The sequence below is a fragment of the Chelonia mydas genome, chromosome 7 (genome assembly GCF_015237465.2).
Source record: "Chelonia mydas isolate rCheMyd1 chromosome 7, rCheMyd1.pri.v2, whole genome shotgun sequence".
NCBI lineage: Eukaryota > Metazoa > Chordata > Testudines > Cheloniidae > Chelonia > Chelonia mydas.
In genome coordinates this window covers 91301564-91322742 of record NC_057853.1, presented here as the reverse complement: position 1 = coordinate 91322742, position 21179 = coordinate 91301564, and the positions used below count along the sequence as shown (strand labels likewise).

General features: G+C 39.4%; 1 protein-coding gene across 2 annotated transcripts in view; it reads left to right on the top strand.

Moving 5' to 3' along the window:
• The window catches only part of PLCE1 (phospholipase C epsilon 1), a 329298-nt gene that overhangs the window by 268561 nt on the left and 39558 nt on the right, over positions 1 to 21179 (top strand). Inside the window, exons 11-22 of one of the 2 annotated variants that reach the window (XM_043550715.1) lie at positions 1203 to 1356; positions 7145 to 7267; positions 7366 to 7502; positions 8090 to 8328; positions 9223 to 9284; positions 9379 to 9544; positions 12506 to 12613; positions 13378 to 13494; positions 13580 to 13738; positions 15227 to 15356; positions 17189 to 17230; positions 18086 to 18210. In XM_043550715.1, the coding sequence (XP_043406650.1) occupies positions 1203 to 1356; positions 7145 to 7267; positions 7366 to 7502; positions 8090 to 8328; positions 9223 to 9284; positions 9379 to 9544; positions 12506 to 12613; positions 13378 to 13494; positions 13580 to 13738; positions 15227 to 15356; positions 17189 to 17230; positions 18086 to 18210 (1562 nt within the window). The remainder of the gene's footprint in view (positions 1 to 1202; positions 1357 to 7144; positions 7268 to 7365; positions 7503 to 8089; positions 8329 to 9222; positions 9285 to 9378; positions 9545 to 12505; positions 12614 to 13377; positions 13495 to 13579; positions 13739 to 15226; positions 15357 to 17188; positions 17231 to 18085; positions 18211 to 21179) is intronic. The other variant, XM_027821849.3, reaches the window with a different exon arrangement.

Sequence of the window (21179 nt, the reverse complement as noted above, 5' to 3'; positions counted from 1 at the left end):
AACATTTTCCCACCAGGTCTCTGAGATCAGGGTGCTTACTTTGGAGCTGCTGTATATAGTGTTCTACAAGGACAAGGTCCAGCTGCGGCCGCATCCAGCGTTCCTGCCCAAGGCAGTTTTACAGTTTCATACCGGCCAGGACATATACTTAACCTGTCTTCTTTCTGAAGCCTCATAAATCAGAAGAGGAGCGCAAATTGCATGCCCTGGACGTCAGGAGGGTGCTTGCCTTCTACATTGTCAGGACTAAGCCGTTTTGCAAGTCAGTGCAGTTATTCGTTGTGGTGGCAGATTGGATGAAAGGTCGCCCAGTGTCCGCTTAGAGGATTTCATCCTGGATCACGGCCTGCATCCATTACTGCTGCGAGGTGGCGAAAGTGCCTTCACCGGCAACTGTGACTGCCTATTCAACTAGGGTGCAGGCTTTGTTGGTGGCCTTCCTGGCCCAGGTGCCGATTCAAAATATCTGCAGGGCTGCTACTTGGTCATCTATCCACATGTTTACAACTCATTTTGTGCTTACCCAGCAAGCCCGAGACAATGCTGGCTTCGGTAGAGCAGTGTTGCAAGCTGCATGACCATGAACTCAGAGCCCACCTCCATGGATATGGCTTGTGAGCCATCTAGAATGGAATTGATGTAAGCAAGCACTTGAAGAAGAAAAAATGGTTACCTACCTTTCATAACTGTTGTTCTTCAGATGTGTTGCTCATGTCCATTCCATTACCCACCCTCCTGCCCCTCAGTTGGAGTTGCAGGCAAGAAGGAATTGAGAGGGTATAGGGCCGGCAGCACCTAACATACTGATTCATGAGTGCGGCACTCAATAGGGTGCCAGAGACGAACCTACGGATACCGCTAAGGCAAAAATCTCCAACGACTGCGCCCATGGGTGCTCACACACCTAGAATGGACTGGACATGAGCAACACATCTCAAAGAACAACAGTTACAAAAAGTAGGTAACGGGTTTTTTTCTGTGATTGCTTTTTCAATGAATTTTCAATAATAAATGCTATAATTATTAACTTTATAGTGCTAACAAGACCTAATATTCATAAAATACTGTTCAAGATATGTTTTTAAGTGGTACAAAACAAATTTAGAAACTCTTTGGGGTTTTATTCAGTTTAATTCAGTGATAGTAAATGAGTGTTGTGTAGAAAAGATGCTAGTGATGCAAAATTTTGTTTTCTTTCATAGATCAGAATATTGCGACTGCCTCTAACACTCTGCCATCTAGAAGAGCTCATTCTCTGACTGCATCTGGATCTCCTAGCTTAGCACCCGGGGCATCTGCACCAATCAGACCAGTCTCCTCTCCTGTAATGTCATCTTCAAGCAAGAGTCAGGCTAGGTAGGGACAAAATCAGTACTTTACTTTTTAAAAATCTAATTATTAACATTATAAGTTATGACTGAAGTGCTCGCCTAGATATACATGAGTATGGAGCTTACCTTTTCCAGCTCTTGGATATCCCAGAGATCATCTGCACAGATTTTGGTCACAGATGCTCCATGTGTGTAACTGTCATTAACTGAAGTATTTCAGCTGTGTAAACTATGTTGCATAGGTGCTTTGCACAAGTTAGTTCAACTTCAAGAAGCATAAACCTGCACTAGGATTTCTGGTGGAAGTTGCTCTGTTTTGCCAGGAAATAACAGGGATATTTTGGGGAACCTTCCCTTTCCCACACACTTCTCTTCTCTTTTTACTTGCAGTACTTTTCAGTCCTATATTTACTTTTGACTGTGCAGTGGTAATTCATTATTATTATTTATGATTTATTTTATTATACCATAGGTGTGCATGGCACTTTACAGGCATACAAGATGACAAAGAACCTGCAGTGGGGACATTCCAGTCTAAATGAGACAGATAACATAATGAATAGTGTGGGTAGGGGCAATAAGGAAGGAGGGAAAGACAACTGTAAACAGCATGAAAAGATCATTGCTCATGGATGGGGGAAGGATACCTCAGTGGTTTGAGCATTGGCCTGCTAAACCCAGGGTTGTGAGCTCAATCCTTGAGGGTGCCATTTAGGGATCTGGGGCAAAAATTGGGGATTGGTCCTGCTTTGAGCAGGGGGTTGGACTAGATGATCTCCTGAGGTCCCTTCCAGCCCTGATATTCTATACCTGTAGTGCTAAACTGGCTGCTTTTGCCTTGAAAGTCACTTTTTAAGGCTTTTTTGTTCTCTTTACATACAGTGTGCCGTTCTGCACTCCATCATGCAGGACCAGTGGGTGTATACATCACAATAAGATTTATTTCTACTATATGGCTTTCATGTTATATGTTTCAAAAAGGCTATAACAAATTTAGTTCACAGTACATTGAAAAAGCATCACAAATTGATGCCACAGCAGTTGCTTCCCAATTTTGAAAATCTATGTTATGTTTCATTTCATTTGCCAAAATAATTGATGTTCCCTATATGTAGAGCACCTGGAACTTTGTAATATTTCAGTGTGCCATTCATTTGGCACAGGCAAGAAAAATCTGTTGTTGACTGTATTGTAGCATTCCACAATTCCATACGCATGCCACAATTCCATGCTCATAAATCCTGAGGACCCATAACTCCCACTGACTTTAATGAGAGGTATGGGTACTCAAGTATGTGTTCAACACTTTTCAAGATTTTGGGTGAGATTCTGTGCTGTGCCTCTAAAGCTATGTCTACACAGCAGTGTAAGCTAATGGTTAGTGAGACTCAAGTCAGCTGACCCATGTCAGGGAACCATGGGCTTGAGCATCTATATTGCATTTTAACCCTAAGTTAAGAATTTCCTGACCCATACTCGAATCCAGGGTTCTGGCATCCCCACTGCAGTGCACATATCCGAGTCAAAGTAAACACATCCCAAAGTGCTTGCTGCCCCCACCTCACATGTTGACACTCTAGCCCTAAGAACATGATGCACTGTGGGAAAACTCTATTGCCCATCCTGTTTCCTAACTGGCGCTACTATTGATGGGACTCAGATGCGCATAATGAGCGCACGAGTACATCAGATGCATAACTAGCTCCTTTGGTGCCTGTCTAAGTGGAATGACTGCAGTTTGAGAAGAGTTTATACTGAACTACCATCTAATCTGATGCGAGTTGGCTCTCCGCCTCTAGGCTGAGTCACATTGGTGGGGAAATGCCCATGTGCACCTGTTCTCAGGATAATTAAGACATCAGTATCCAGGGCTGTCAAACTATTAAAATGAAATTTTGCACTTTAAAATTTTTTAAATGGGATGTTCCATGGTGGTGTTTTTGTCTGGGTTTTTTTTTTTTGGCTGTTTATTTTGAAGTTTGACATAAAATGTAGGTTTCAGAGGAAAAATACACACACCCAGCTGCCGGCTGCAGAGCAGTGAAGTGAATCCCCAAGGCTTGGGGTGCAGTGTGCTCCAGCACCCAGTGCAGATCCCTTATCTTTGCTGCAGTCCTGGTTTCAGTCCTTGTCCAGATATAAGTCTTATTTCCTTCAGTTGGACTATTCATGTGAATAAGTCAAACAGGATTTGATCCTGTATATTATCTTTATGGGGCTGAGAACCATCTCCAATAGCTCACTCTCCTTGGCTAAAGAAAACCTTGCATTTCTCTAAATAGTATTCTTACTTTACTTTTTGCTGCCCAGTATTCTTATTAGTTGGCCAGAGTGCTTGGGGGAGGGTTTGTTGGGTTGGAGGGTTGGTTCAAATGTACTAAACAGAAATTTAGCATGGATATAAAAGCTTGGTTGTTTTTGTCAAATAAAGTATCAAAGCCGCAGTGGTATGGAAAAGTTATGTAACTGAGTCACTCAGCCCCATTTCCTAATCTTCCCCCTTTCTGCTTCATGAGTGCCAAAATTCTGGCTTTGTGTGGACCATGGCAACTATATTTTAAACCCCTAGTTATTAAATCGTCAGACACTCCATGTTTCTTCAGCCCTGGCGAGAACATCCTTCTATTCACTTTATTGTATGCTTTTTCTAGGTTTATAAAAGCCCAAAAGTTATCTAGTTCAAGTTAATATTATTATTCATACTACAACTACAAACTTGTAATCTCATCAAAAAGAAATATCTAGTTAGTTTGAGAACCTATATTTTCCATAGCGCATGTTGATTGGCATTAATTTTATTACCCTCTTTTAATTTTTATTCATCAAGACCAATATCAGCCATTCCATAATTTTGCCCAGGATTGATGTCAAGGTGACAGGCCTATATTTATCCAGGTAATCCTGTTTACTCTTTTAAAATATTGGAACAATATTAATTTTCTTCCAATCCTCTGGAACTTCCCCAGTGTTCCAAGACTTACTGAAAATCATCAGTTACAGTTCAGAGAACGTCTTGGCCAGCTCTTTAAAAAGTCTTGGATTTAAGTTATCTGGAGCAGCTGAGTAAAAAATATCTAACTTTAATAGCTGCTGTTCAACATCCTCTTGAGTTGGAATGGAAAGCATTTCATCATCATCATCATATGATATCAATACATCATGTAAATTTTTCACAAATACAGAACAGAAATATTTATAGAACACCTCTGCCTTTTTTAACACTTTTGACCATAGATGTCTCCTTATGTCCTTTTGCTTCTTTTATCAATTTTCTTCAACACCTAACTTCTAATTTGTATTAAGTGCTAGCAACTTCACCTTTTTTCCATTTGTTATATATTGGGGTTTATTATTACTGTATAGCTGTTTTCAAATCCCCTCTGAGCCAGGTTGTTTTTAACTAATGTAGCCTTCCTTATCAATTGTTAGACTCTGGGTTTTAGGCATCTAGTAACATGTTCTTAAACAGTTCTCAATTGTTATTCACATTTTTCTGTTTACATTCTTTCTCACAGCTGATGTTGTTCGTAATTGTTTTCAACTTGTGAAATTGGCCTTTTTAAATCACCAGGTATATTATATATAGTATTGGTTTTGATTCTGTTTGGACATAAAATGTAATCAAGTCACGATCACTTACACCTAAGCAACCACTTATTTTTAATATTGTGATCATTCCTCAATTCACACTCAGGAGATTCTACTCTGCTTTCCCTTCCCTTAATCCATGTGAGTGAAGGAGGGAAGCCTGTGATACCTTGTTCTGCCGTGGTACCCAGGCCTGGACATTTCACGAGCTTGATGCACTTAAATCGGGACACGATAAAGTTAGCTGACTACTGTAAGACTTGGCGCCTGCAGCCAAGCATCATAAAAACAGTCTCCAGTTTGTTCCATCTTCATCACGCCAGCACAACCCGAGACTGAATGTTTATCTGAATGGTCAGAAGGTGAAGCATGAAGTAGAACCAGTCTATCTAGGTGTGACCTTAGACTGCACACTGAGTTACCGTACCCACCAGAAGAAGACAGCAGCTAAAGTTAAGACGTGCAACAATCTTCTTAGCAAACTGGCAGGTTCGTCATGGGGTGCTTGTGCTCCAACTTTGTGGACGTCAGCTCTTGCCACCTCATATTCAGTGGCGTAGTACTGAGCACCTGTTTGGAGTCGATCGTCACACACCAACTGGTGGATACACAGTTATATGCCGCCATGAGTATCATCTCCGGCACTCTGTGTCTGACTCCACTCTCATGGCTTCCAGTTCTGAGCAATATTGCTCCTCCTCATATCAGGCAAGTTACTGGAGAAAGTACGCGCCAACTCAAGCCTGCCGCTGCACAATGACCTTTTTAAACCACCAGCTGCATGTTTTCCGTCACGTCGCCTATTATGGTCTCATCTGCCATGCCAGGATGTTAGGGCGGAAACTCTCTGGTAAGAGGAATGGATATCTGTTATAACCCCCAACCAGTCGTCGCCAACCCCACAATTTGCCCGCCTGGTTTTGACCTGCCCCATCGCCAGTGGTCCAGAACAGGTTCTGGATTGGGCAAGGTCTCTGTGTAACACCAACAGACCCCCAGTTGTCGGCAGGCAGAATCGAACCGGGGACCTCTGGAGCTTAGTGCATGAGCCTCTACTGCATGAGCTAAAAGCCAACTGCCTGTTAGCTAAGGCTGTAGAGCAAGCTCATTAATCTCTCTCTCTAAGTGGTCTCAGTGCTATTAGATGGGACAGAAAACCACACCCAGGAGGTGCGTGGGTTACATCTGCACAGCTAACCAGTATCGCTGGGGCTTTTGTGACAGCCCTTTGTGCAGCTGCGGCGCAACACAGACGATAACGCACATTGTCGATGAATACCTGCTGGTTAAGTTCAGTGGTGGCCTAGAAGAACTGCATCATGCCACTGAAGATACCATTGCTTGGCTAGACAACTATGCACACGCTAAATAAATTTGAGGAGGAGGGTGCCCCAAATGGTAATTCTTCCTTACAAGAGATCAGGCCTGAATGAAAAAGTAGGGTAGCCATGGCTTAACTTCTGTGTGCCACTTCTGATATTCCTGGCTGTTCCTTGGGAAGCCTTGGCTGCTTCTGGGGACTAGCTCCATCCCTGTTCCCTCTATTCCATGTGACTGGGGAAATACGGGGGGGGCTACAGCCTGTGTCGCCTGCTGGAATCGGCAGGCGGGGGGCCCCCCTACTGAGCACCTCCCTGCCTCACCGATGCACCCAGCTGTTGGAGATGTCCAAATGTGTGACGCCTTTATTTTCTGCATATAATCCAGAAAGAATCATTTATTTATTATGCTAGCATTATACCTTAAGGAATTCTGTACATTTCCAGCATGGTTCCCATTTTAATTGTCTTGCTGATAAAATACTAAAAGCAAACTTCCTGTGATCTTCATAAACAGCAGGACATATTTCTTTTAGGTTTCATGCTATAGCAACAGTAGGATTATTTTGTTAAGTGAAAAAAAAAGAAAACTTGTTGGTTTGTGCCTATTTAAATTAGATTCTTCCATGCATGGAAAGGTTTCAATAGAATTTCTTTATTTGCTTTGGCAAAGTTTGCAGTGGTCTTTAAGGGAATGAGTGTATTTCTCCATTGGAAATACAGAATCAAAGTACAAACTCTGATTTTATCCACTAAGAAGTATTGTTTTTGTTTCCTTCTTTCAAATATTGATAATAAATATATTAAAGAAAGCTTAGAATAGACCTCTAGAGCACTGCTGCCTAATATTTCACAATCAGTGGAAGTTAAATATAAGAAAATAACAGCAATCTCATTTTGTTTTAGTACTTGGAGCAGCAGTAGCTGGCATGGCCGAGTCAAAGGAGGATTGAAGGGGTTTCAGAACTTCATGGTTTCCGATAGTAATATGAGTTTTGTTGAATTTGTAGAGCTTTTCAAGTCTTTCAGGTAAAATCTATTGGACTAATCACATTCATCACATCAAAGTTGGTGAAAATCTATTTTAAGAAAAAAAGCACAAAGTTAACATTCTTCCTGTATCCTAGTGTTCGAAGCCGCAAGGATCTTAAAGACCTCTTTGATGTCTATGCTGTACCCTGCAATCGATCAGGTTCTGATTCTACTCCACTTTATACTAATCTGAAAATTGATGAGAACACCAGTGAACTCCAACCTGATTTAGGTTTGTTAAATTTAATTTCAGCAAGAAAATAACACTTTAGAGAACTGAACTATTTTAATTATTGGCATTGTAAAAAAATCCTGTTGAAGTGGGGGGCAGAATCAGGCTTACAATTGACAGTGAGTTGGAACCTTAACTAAAGGGTCACTACCACAGCTCCATAATAACATCACATTCCATCCATACACAACTGGTTTAACTAATTTTAAGAAGTTTAACAAATTCAGAAAGTTTTATTTCACAAAAGATTTACCAAAAGTGCATTACTCTGTGTGTGTGTGTGTGTGTGTGTGTGTGTGAGAGAGAGAGAGAGAGAGAGAGAGCCAAATCCTGAAGAACTCACTCAGCTCTCAATAGAGAAAGAGTTCCACTGATGTAAATAGGAATCTTGCCTGACTAAGTCTTGGCTAAGAATTTCAGGATTTGATCCATAGTTATTGAAAATTGATTTTTTCCAGTGAATACAATTTTAATTCCTTTGAATAATTCCATGTGGTATGAATAATAGAATAGTACTCGCCTAATTTATCTCCAGGTGATAAAATGAAACTCCTCAAATATTTATGTTCATATTTGTTATCTTTTAGATTTATTGACCAGGAATGTATCAGATCTGGGTTTGTTCATTAATAGTAGACAGCAACTATCAGAAAACCAGAGACAGATATCTGATGCCATTGCTGCTGCTAGTATTGTAACTAATGGTACTGGAGTAGAAAGCACATCACTGGGAATATTTGGAGTGGGCATCCAGCAACTCAATGACTTCTTAGTGAATTGCCAAGGTGAACACTGCACCTATGATGAAATCCTCAGTATTATCCAGGTCTGTAATATAAACATTTTGCAATGCATCTATTCATTTTGTAGGGGTTTTTGTTTCCTCCATTTTTTTCCCCTGCACGTGTTCTTTCTCTGTGCAGTCTCCAGAACAGTACCTTCTGTATCACCTATATGAAGGTTGGATTTCCTCCTTTGGAACCACTGCCAATTCTGTTCCCTCAGTTTGCATGAAACTTCTCTAAACACAGTGTACCCAATAGTCCTTTTCCATGAGATCAATGTTTCATTTCTATAATGTGTCTTACCTCCACTGAATGTGGACAAAATAATCCGAGTTGAGTTTTGTATCCATTGTGTTATAAAAATTGAATGACTAGCTACCATAATGTAAATTTTTATTCCTTTATATTTTTGTCTAATGCAATCCAAAATTAAGTTCGTACTCTACAGGGTTTAACAAAACTGTCAAAACATTTTGAACAGTTCAGATGTTGGGCAAGTATGTGCAATATACATTTACAGCAAGGTTAAAAAATCAGGATGTCTAGGGGAACTTCAGAATGATTTTGTGAAGTTGATGTGTTGTTGAACACTGGTAAATAAATACAAATAGTTATTTCCTTTTAGATGATCGCACTGAGTATTATATATAAGAATAAGAACATGCATGATTTTAAATAATAATCTAGATCAACATTCTACATTTGTAAGCTCTGCAATATTATTAATTTTATATATTTAGTGACTTTGCTAACTCCCATAACTATTATCAATATAGTGAAGACACTTCTGAATGATATTCAGACTGCATAAATACAGCTTATTAGTTTGATGTACAAATTACATTGTAAAAAATGAATGAAAGCCTTTTACCTAAAGCATGTGATACATATTTCTTTTGATTAAAATAATATTGTTCTCTTACTGTTTCTTACAGAAATTTGAACCCAGTGTCAATATGTGCCAGCAGGGGCTACTGTCATTTGAAGGATTTGCAAGGTAATTAACCACATATGAAGTTAACATACACGTGATGTTATTTGTGCGCATTTTGCTAAATATTCGTCACAAACTATTATTTCTGCACCTTTAGGTTTTTGATGGATAAAGACAATTTTGCCTCAAAAAATGACGAGTCACAAGAGAATATTGAAGAGTTACAACTACCACTGTCATATTATTACATTGAGTCTTCACACAATACATACCTCACAGGCCATCAGCTTAAAGGAGAATCATCAGTAGAGCTTTACAGCCAGGTATACAGAGTTAGATCATTGCATAGTTTTCAGCATGAACTTGTTTGTTTAACTAAGAAGTCACAGAAACATGGCCTTTTTGCTTTGAAAACCCAAATGTTCTGAGCCCCTGCTTGTAAAATGTAGGAAAACATGATGTGTGGGAAAGCTGCCTGTGTGCACAGTTGTGTTCAAATGCTTTTACTAAGGCAAAAAATGGGTTTCGTTTGAGATTCATAGCATTTAGACACTAGTCATTCTGACCGAACTTACTAAAATTAGACTTTCCCACAGGAAAGACTGATCTAATATGTTAGTTCATTTAAATGTCAAAAACACCCTTCAGATATTGTACATTGTACTGAAAAGACAAAATTCTAATGAAAACATCACTCCTGACAATATACTTGTAGGAATATTACACTATTTATCTGACCCTGTATCTAATTGGTGACAAACCTGGAAAGACTGATTTCTCTCTATGGGCTTTGGGACTATATTTTTGATATGTGTATTCAACAAATATTACAGAAAACATCAAACTTCCTGTGACTGGGATTTTTATTACTCACCAGGTTAAAGAGAAATCCATTCAAGTGTGACAGGCTCACACAAGCTCCTCTGTGCTACTTCAGCCCTTTGTTTGTATGTTTGGAGGTGGGGAGGTGGACTGTGTGTGAGAAAGCCACGAGTAAAGTGGCTGCATAGTGGTGCTGTGGAGTAGGTTTCTATGACAGCCTCACACAGGATGGCAGTGTTGGGGGAGGTAGGGTAGGGATCCATTGTCCGTAACACCTCAAGTGATGTGAAAGAGCTGCAGGCACTTTTTCAGCAGTCTGTAGGCTAAAATAATGGTCCATAAGATGAGATGGGAACATTATTGCAGCCCTGTTCCCCTGGGTGGGGTGAGGGTGCCCCCTCCACTGACATAATGTACTTCCATTGTCTAAGGCTTTGAGCAGGATAAGTGAATTTCATCCTAATCATATATGTACTTTACCTGAAGTTATAGTTAGATTCCAGAAAGCTTTACTTCCAATAAAAAGTTGTAGCCCAGAAGACTACCTTGCAGTGGCCCTTCTCCATCCTGGAGAAAATATCTGTGTAGATACCCACTTGTTTCTGCAGGCAGGAAGATGTAAATATTTCTCTCCCAGTGTAAGTTCCTGGCCCTTTAAGGGACATTTTTTGCAGCTGTGACAGGGTGTCTTGCCCTTATGGGCTGGAGAGTCTGGGGCTAACCAATCCTGATTAGAAGCAAACCTGGGTTGAATCAGGTGATTCCTTATAAAGGGCAGCAGATGGCTACAGTAAAGTGGGAAGCTCAGGGAATGGCAGGAAGAAATGAAGGCAGTCAGGCTTCTGCAGTGATGATCTTGATACCAGGCGGTTTGGAAGCCAGAGTCCTATGATTCCAGCAAAGCAGGGCCTGGAGGTGGTCTGCTAAAGTAGGAAAAGCTATAGGCAGGAAGGCCTGGTAACAGGGTGAATTGGAGTCTGCTGTGAGTGAGCAGGCTCCAGCAGAAAGACCTGGGACATGGGATTTCCCTACTGAGGGTATGTCTACTCAGCAGAAAAAACCCCCAGCAGTAAGTCTTGGAGCCCTGGTCACCTGAAATGCAGTGAGGGAGAAAGGTTTCAGAACCTAGGCTCCAGTCCAAGCCCAAGTGTATACACTGTTATTTTTAGCCCCATAACACAAGGCTGAGTCAGTTAACCTGGGCTCTGAGACTTGCTGCTGTGGTTTTTTGTTCTATTTTGTTTTTTGGTTTGGTTTCTGTGTAGTTGTAGCCTGAGACTATGGGCAGGAAAAGCCTGGGAGTGACCTGATAAGGGTAAAACTGATGCACTGTTTTCAGACTTGGAGTTTTATCTTGGAGATTTATTTATGTGAATAAACTCAAACCCCTTTAGAAGGGTGATGAATGGACAAGAAAGCCCTATGTAGAGTTTAAGAAGACTTTTGAGGGAAAAATTGTTAGCAGAGCATCACAGAGGTACCCTGGGCTAGGGTTGCCAACTTTCTAATTTCAGAAAACCAAACACTCTTGCCCCACGCTTCCCTGAGGCCTCACTCCAGCCCCCTTCCTCTGTCACTTGCTCTCCCGCCCCCTTGCTCATTTTCACCAGCTGGGGCAAGGTATTGGAGTGCCGGAGGGGGTGATGGCTCTAGGGTGGGGTTGGGGATGAGGGGTTTGGGGTGCAGGAGGGGGCTCCAGACTGGGGCCAAGGGGTTTGGAGTGTGGGACAGGGTTGCCAAATCCAGGAGTGAGTTCAGGTGCAGGAGGGGGTGTGGGGTGCAGGCTCTAGGAGGGAGTTTGGGTGTGGGAGGGTGCTCCAAGCTATGGCAGGGAGTTGGGGCGCAGGAGGAGGTTTGGGATGCAGGCTCTGGGCAACTCTGCCTGGTGTGATTTGTGGGGGCTCCGGCAGGTGCTTTTGTCACGCTGCCCCTTAAATAGCAGATGCACCAGCGCTGCCCTGGAATTTCGTGGATCTCAGAGGCTGCTCTATCTGCCATGAATCCTGGACACATGGCTCGGCCAGCTCACCGAGGACAAAAGTGTCAACCGGAGCCGCCAGGGTCCCTTTTCGACTGGGCATTCTGGTTGAAAACGAGATGCCTGGCATCCTACCTGGGGCATGAGGCACCGCATGGGAGACTGCTGACCCCACTCACCAACCAAATTCCCATTCTCTCTGCCTCCAGGAGCAATTCTGGTAGCTTCTGAAATTTCTTTCTATTTCTAATGGGAACCTTTCTTTTAAATTCTTGCTTTCTAATATGCTTCATTTTCCTGCTCTGTGTGTGTGTGAGATCCAACTGTTTGGGATAGTAGCCTCCATGGTTTTCTTTCACACTGCAGTAAAGTAATTTCATGGGCAGCAACTTCCCCCAGCTGCCATTTAGCACTGCAACCCCTTTTCTCTTTGTTTTTGTACAGTTGCTGTTCACATGGGATCTATTATTCGTTTGTGTTACAGGTTCTCTTACAAGGCTGTAGGAGTGTGGAATTAGACTGCTGGGATGGTGATGATGGGATGCCTATCATTTATCATGGACATACCCTCACTACTAAGATCCCTTTTAAGGTATATTGACAATTTCTTCCAGAAAATAGAAATTAATCAAGAAAGAAGTTTAATAACTTGTTCACTTGTATGATGATACCAGTTTAATGAAGCAACAATTATCCTTCTAGAAGAAAACAAGTCACTAAGGATTTGTGTACACTGCAATTAAACACCCGTGGCTGGCCTGTGCCAGCTGATGTGGGCTTGTGGGGCTCATGCTAAAGGGGCAGTTTAACTGCAGTGCAGACATTCAGGTTTGGGCTACAGCCTGGGCTCTGGGACCCTCCCACCTCACAGGGTCCTAGGGCCTAGGCCTCAGCATGTGGATATGTCTACACTGCACATGGGAGCGAGTGTTCTTCCCAACACGGGTAGACAGACACATGCTAGCATTGCTCAAGCTAGCACACTACAAATAGAAGAGTAGCCAGGGGTAGCACGGGCAGAAGCTTGGGTTAACCACCTGAGTACAAACATGTCTGGACCCTCAGGTACATACTTGGATGACTAGGCCAAGCTGCGGCCCATGCAGCCTCAGCTACACTGCTGTTTTTACAGTGTGTTGGTTCAAGCAGAGCTAGCGTGTGTCTGTCTGCCCGTGCTGGAAAGCACAATCTTAGATGCAGTGCAGACAACCCTAAATGGATTAGCAACAGACAATATAAAGTCATATTGTATTTTGAATCGTGGAATCAATACTCGGAAATAATCAACTATAAATATTTTATGCTTTTCAAATTAGAGAATTCTAACTCTTGTAATTTACACTTTGATTCTTATAGGATGTAGTTGAAGCTATTGATCGCAGTGCCTTTATCACATCTGATATGCCAATCATCATATCTATAGAGAACCACTGTTCATTGCCTCAGCAACGCAAGATGGCTGAAATTTTTAAGGTTAGTCATAGTGTATTATATCATTCAAAGAGCATGTCCAGGGATCTTGTTTTTCATGATATCTCACGTATTCTCAATATTTCAGAATGTATTTGGAGATAAGCTGGTAACTAAGTTTTTATTTGAGAGTGACTTCTCTGATGATCCAATGCTCCCTTCACCGGACCAACTGAGAAGAAAAGTGCTGCTGAAAAACAAAAAACTCAAAGCCCATCAAACTCCAGTGGATATTTTAAAACAAAAGGTAAATTATTTCCCTAACAAACATTCTGATATTTAAGTTGTGGTTTGGAAAAAAGCAATAGTTGTTAAAGTTTGTCCAATTTAACATGGACAAAAGAACCAGTCTAATGCACACTGGGAAACCCACTGTGGATTATATATCAACATAATATAAATATATAAAATAAAAATATAAATGCAAAAATACTTGGTTTATTTTTGTGGTTTTTAGTTTTAATTATGATACATGGTAAACACAACATAGTATATTTGGTAAAAGTAATATAGTCTTACCAAACACTTCACTAATAAATGTTTGCTCAGAAAGGGGGAGAGGCCACCCCAAGGTTTTTTTGTGTGTGTATTTTGTTCTGTAATACTTTGTCTTTTTGGATTTAGCAAAGTTGTGCTGTATTTTTACCATATTCAAGCCAGGTACTTTCTTGTTAAACAAATTTTTTTTTCACTTGTTACCAATTGATTTTATTTTATGGCAGAATGTTACCATTTTTATTATACTGTATTTCCATATGATAGGTAGAAAATTTTCCTGAAATATTTAGTATTTCTTAATATTTATGTATATATCCTTTTGTGACATCTCCTCCATCTTTTAATTTTTGCAATGAATGAAATCCTCTTACAGAGGTTGAAGTCTTCTCTTTACAAGGAAATCGAGTCCCATGCAGTGCAACAATGCAAGCTTCCTTTACATTACAATCCCTTTTATTTTAATCTATACAGCCTCAGCCCTTCCTTCATTTTTTCCACAGGGACTGTATAATAACTGTGTTCCAGTTACCAAGGGCTTGGAATTGATGCCAAACATCCCATGTAGTGAAATACATTATATAGTGGGAACTGGACTTTTTCAAAAGTGTGATGTTATCTATAGATCCACAATGACTCCCTTTTCACTTTGGGTAAATGTAAGCCCAATAAATAATCCAAAAAGATGGACAATTATATATGATTCACATTCAGATCTTTCTTGAAATTCTAGTTTATTGACAACTCCTGTAATCCAGGTATCAATGTTACATGGATTTTCAGAGATTACAGGAGGAGATTTAAACCCATTTATGGAATCATTTAACAGTAAATAAACTATTTTGGGAGATGGGAGGAATTTTGGGGTTTCTGTACACAGGAAAGTTTCACCAGTCAAACTACTATAGTTAAACCACTAACTCCCCGTATGTTTTTTGGATTTTTTTGTTTTGTCTAAACAGCTTCCAAAGTGCCATAAACTAAACCAGAAAAAGGGTACTCTTATATTGGACTAACAGTGGGAACATGGGGATTTATACCTGTGTAACTATATATGTTTAAATTCACTCTTCACTTTTTACTGGTATAACTTTCCCATGTAGACAAGCCCTTAGAATAGCTATTTTTCCTCTTATAAAAACAGGACACTGAACAGATACATATGAATAAGAATATTATAAATAGAACTTTTTTGCTGTTTTAATATTTGAGTGCTTTAAAAATTATTTTAATGCTGTAGGCTCACCAACTCGCATACATGCAAGCCCAGGCCAGTAATGGTGGCAATGCTGGTAACCCCACTACTAATAATGAAGAGGAGGAGGATGAAGAGGATGAATATGACTATGACTATGAATCTCTCTCTGATGGTAAAGAAGTATAGTTATTACAATGCTGTACTTAGAGAATTCTTGGTTTATAAAGTTTCTCCATACTTATGACTGACTTTAACTGTTTAAATTTGCTTCAGTTAGAATAGATCAAACAAGATGTATTGAGACATTTGCATGAGAAAATTAGGTTGTTCCACATTTTATGTATTTGTTACTGTATAATCTAGTATCACTTATAATGAATGATAACTTATATTCATTCTAAATTACATCAAAATAATCGTGTATATAAATGAAGTACAAAGTACTGTATTTTATATAAACCCTGTTTTCTTTGACGGTTTTAACACCTCAGAGTTCATGCATTTTTCATATTAATTCCTTTTCCCTAAGGGCTGAAGAGTGGCCTGGCTTGTGCAGTGGTATAAGGAGGCATAAGGCATTCTCTTACCATCTTGCCATACACTTCATAGATCGCAACACAGGAAGGGAAGCAGGCTTTGCAGAGCCACTACAACCTGTGGCCTACACAAATGGGTAGAGAGTGGGCAGACCCTTGGCTCCATCTCCCCAGAGGTCCTGATAGCATAGATATACCTGGGTATCTGGTGGCCTACGTTGCACTGGGTATAGGCCTGGCAAAGTTTGCTCCCTCACTAGAGCAGTGGGAGATTTTGGAGATTTTGACTCTATTCTTTCTGGACTGCTCACAGGGCAGGGCCACATCACAGAGGCCCTTGTTCAGGTCAGATCTCATAGTTACAATGTAGATGTGTTTGCAAGCATGCCATTGCTGTCATTAATAAGTTAAACTAGTGATTTTTGTGCTAAGAGTTCAATCATGTTGCCAACATTCAAACAGTTTTTCAGGGAAAGTATTCAGAACAGGTGCAGAACATCCTTCTATGAGCGCAGCATATACACTTGTAGTCTGGGGCCTGGACGTGTTCCTGAAGTCAGTGAAGTTACACTAGGAATGAATTGGCCCAAGACATTCAAAAGTGATGTTGGTTTCATAATTGATAACTGTCAGAAAATGTGTTATGTCAAGATACATCACAACTGGTAGCCAAATTCATACCACCCAGAGACATGGCAAAAGAATAAAATAGTTCATTTATTAAAACCTAAGACCAGATAGTGCCTGGCCTTTACACAAGTGACCAAGTTTATGAAAGGCACAAAGCTCAGCACTTCCTTTAGTGCCAGACTTGTGTTTAAGTGGCACAGCGAAAACTTTCACAAATGAAATTTATTTTATTGTTTCTCTGTTGGTGATGATGAAATTAACAAAATAAAATTTAATAAGGAGACTTAATGACTGCTTCTGATTTTCCTAAGATAAATATGAAAATGGCTCAGATTCTGGTGCCTGCTCCAGCTGCTTTGTGCTGTTCCAGCAGCACAAGACAGCTGGAAAGACTGCTTAATTGTCTACCTGAAAAATTCTCCCTGTGTAGAAGAATCTTCAGGTGGCATAGATGAAAATATGCTGTTCGAGTGCAGATGTTTCTTACATACTGGCCAGAAAGAAATTAGCAAGTTGCCCACTATAAGCTGTACTTAAAACATGTTCCAGTAGGAGAAGACTGGAAAAGTCTGTGCACAGTGCAGTACAAAAAGTAACCTGTGGCATGCTTTACTGCTTTAATATAATGGTTACACTGTTTGTTTGTTTTAACTATTATAATATTTGGCAGAACTAATCTAAATAATAATCATCTGAAAACTTTAGAAGATTTCAGTTTTATGCTGTAGTTTTGCATAATGCTCATAGTTTTAAAATTGACACTTAATTTTCATTTTTTCTGGCTGTATTTCTTAATTTCCTTTACTCTTATCCCCTTTCTGACTCTGTTTTCCTGTAGCTGATGTCCTTAATGCTTCTCCCGCTCCTAACAGCCAGGAAGGTAAAAGCCATTTGGTTGAGCATTTTAACTGCATGAATTTCAGTACTGTGTCTCCAACTAGTTAAAAGTCTGTAGTGTAAATATATGGTACCTCCTTTGTATTAATTGAAAATGCATTCAAATGGTTTCATTAAGCCTTATTTACTGGTCAGGTATCATTGGAAAAACATTGGTTATTCATAAAGATATTGTGGTCCAAAATTACACACACACACACACACGATGTATAAAGAGCCAAAATAAACAAAAGATGCTCCCCGTTGTAACAGTTTTTCCATTCTTATAAATCACTCTAATTTGGGGGGCCAATCAGGGTAAGTCTCTAGCATGTACATGAGGCATGCTCTTTAAGGGGGAAGAATGCCTCAAGCATATAGGCAGTGTGAAGTGGGGGCAGCATGAGAATCGAAGTCTGAAATGTGAAGATACCTTTTAAAATTACTGATTACTGACTAAACTATATTAACTGATAAACTTCTGCAATTCTTGAATATTCAAGAATATCACCTCTTAAATACTTTCGGTGGCAAGCTTTTGTTTCTTTGCTTCTTGATTTGCCAAAGAGGATGTGGAAATATTAAACTCGTATTTATTAAATGATTTTCTGGTTTTAATATCTACTGAACAAAAAAGACAGCGTAGAAGGTTTCATAGAAGAGCAACATCCTAACAAAGAATATTACCAATGAAGGAGAAACGCTTTAACCAATAAACTTGAATAACCAAGTTATTTTTGCCAGTTGGTTATTCAGACATGTAACTAGGTGCTTTATCCAAAACAACTTGTTGTTGAAATAAAATTTGCAGTTAATTCTTGGCCTGCATATTGTTTATCTAAAATCAATTAATTTCTAGATAACATTCTGGAAGACCGACCTGAGACTAAATCATCCAGTGATAAACTGCAATTTGAATATAATGAAGAAACTGCCAAGAGAATAAAGAAGACTGATTGCATTACTTACAATAATAAAGGAAAGGTAGTACTTTTTTTTGCTCTCCCCCAAACCTTTTGACATGGATCCAGCTTCAAAAGGATTTGATTTGCTCAGGTGACTGAATCATCACATGGCAAATGCACTTTAATGACAAATATCTGGAAGCAGGGAACCATCCTAGGGAAGATAAGGTAAATGCAACAAGCATCCGGGTCAAGAAAAGGATTCAGAGGTTATTGTGGACACAACATGGAGATCATTAGACCAGTATGCAACAGCAATAAAAACAGGAAAAGAAATTTGTATTCTGTGAACCAATGCCTACTGAAGTCAATGGAAGTCTTTCCACTGGCTTTAATGGGCATCGGATCAAGTCCCTAACCTTACTAGCAGAGAAAAATAGTATAAAACAAAATAATTGACTTTAATGGAAGGTGTTTGTTAAATTCCATCTGGATAATCTACACAGTCTTGGTTGGTTGTGCTGTAGGTGGGAATATATTCTTTATTAACTCATTAGTGTGTGATGGCAAAGTGACCTAATAAAGAACTCTAAAATATTTAAAAGATTGCTAAAGTTGATAAAAGGCAAGGGTTTCAAAAACATAATCTAAACAGTGGTGGCCCAGTTCTGCTCTCAGTGAGGCTGTCCCCCGCTACAACCCTGCCGACTTGAGGAGACAGCCATGCTGCAGCACGCCAGAGGAAGAGTGGAGTCGGGAAGCATATTGAGACTCAATCACAGTGGTTCCTTGGTTGGCTCCTGGCCAACACTGCTATTACGGATTGAGAGTAAACTCTTAGTAAGGCTCATATCTAGCAAAGAAGTACAGTGTCCACTCACAATTATAGTAATTCACTCTTGTTCCAAATTCTGTTGATGCAGTTTAAACTTCCCTGCCCTTGCTTTTTATAAAAGACTGTCCATCTCACTCTCAAAATTACACAAGTCTTGATTTTCTATGATTATGCTCCATATGTATAGTGCTATAACTGATGTTTGTGAAAGTAAGTTGAGTTTTTACATAAAAAGCAAACATTGTTTTAAATACCATATGGTTTTGCAGAGTACTTAACTGCAGCTTATAAAGTTTGCTTTATCTTCATGACTTTCGTAATTCCATAGAACACACACGGTTTATCAGATTTGAGGATTACTTTTTTTCCAAACCCAAGCAATTTACCAGATATTATTGTACTTCACTGTGAACTCATTTTTGACACGCACTCCTCATGATATATTGAAAATGCTGGGCTCATCAGAACATTTTTCCAGGCTTGGGTGCACTGTATACTGACTCAGTCTTTACTGTTTCCATTTAGTTCAATGGGAGTTCTGTGCACAGAACAAAGACAAAATATGGCCCACTGTCCACAATTCATTTAAGAAAGCCAATAAATTTATCAGTATAATTATTTAAAATGATAGTTTTCGTAGTAGAGTTTAAAAGAAAAATCTCTTTTAGACTTTTTCCTGAAAGGTATATCTTACACTGTTTTAAATCAAGATAATATACATTTATTTAGAACAGATCTGTGCAATCTTTTTTATTAATGATCCAGGTTTATGTGAGTTTTGTGTTGTTAATCAGTAATAATTAGAGCATAATGTATTTTATACGTATATTAATATTATGAGATACATAGAGAAATCCACACTCAGTATATTTCTGGAGGGTATTGAATATCGTGAATTTCTATGTGCATCTTTCTCTTTCAATCTGAAGTGAAAACAACACCAATTAATAACTTTTTTCAAAAATTGATTTTAAAAAATAAACACTGGGAAACAAACCTGACAAAATTACAAAACTCCCTTTAAATGGTATTCCATTATCTTGAAATCAAGTCTGTTTAAAAAAAAAATTCACCAGTATATTGGCTGCATATAAACTGGCTCAACATAAGAAATGTCAATTTCTGTATTAATTTGTCACATTAACAATCCAACTTCTGCCATTTTGCTTGCTTATGTGACAATACTCTTTTATAAAACAATGCCTCAGGTGATTAAAACTGAGTCTCTCTACCTCAAATGCGTACTAGAAGAAAAATGGTGCTGATGCGTGTATATTTGCATTGTCTTCTTTTACAGGCAAAAATGAACTTTATTCATAAGATTACATTTATTTTTTTTCTCACTATTTCAGCTGGTTCACCCCATTTTTAACAGCACCTTTTGACCCATTTTCTTTTTGTGCAATTTTGCTAAAATGTCCAGACATCTCTCCTTGCGTATTCACTGTCCCTGGCAGCTGTATTCTCTCACGCAGTTTCCCACCCTTCTTGTTTTCCATCAAGAGCATGTGAAAAAATATCATCACTAGTATTTCAAACAAACAAACAAACCAAAAATATATGAATTTGAAATAATTCTTCACTTATTTAAAGAAGACCTTCTATGGAATTTTCTTCCAGCTGTTGTACTGTCTTTCTCTCTGAGGTTTTTTCCAATTGTGACAGTCTCACAGCTGTTGGTTGATGATATTCAGCTTGTAACAGATAGTGTAGGTCTCCCCTTAATGATTATGCATACGTTCTGCCATTGTTAATGTGAGCTATTCCCATGCATGCAGGGAGTCTTGCCTCCCAGATTATTGCTGGAAGTTCAACGTGAACATCAACCTTCCCCTCCTCTCAACTATGCACGTATTACGTTGTACAACTTTTTCAGTTAACTGGCAAAATTGCATTTTGCTTTTAGTAAAATTTACAAAAAGTAAAATGAGAACTGGTTTTTAAAGTCATTTTGTCTTTATGAACAGAATGTATCACACACTTCTACTTTACGCTGAGTGAAGCTCCCTACCTATGGATAAACATGTATAAAAAGGGGTTAAAAATAAAGTGTAGGATGGAAAGCCTCCCTTCAGGGTCTTGACTGGTGATTCCTTAATATATAAAGGAATACTGTTACTCTTTGTGTCATGTTGAGCAGGGATTGCAAGGCTGCTGCACTCCACAAGTGTGATCAGAGGTTACATGGGGGCACAAGTAAGGTAAAATACTAG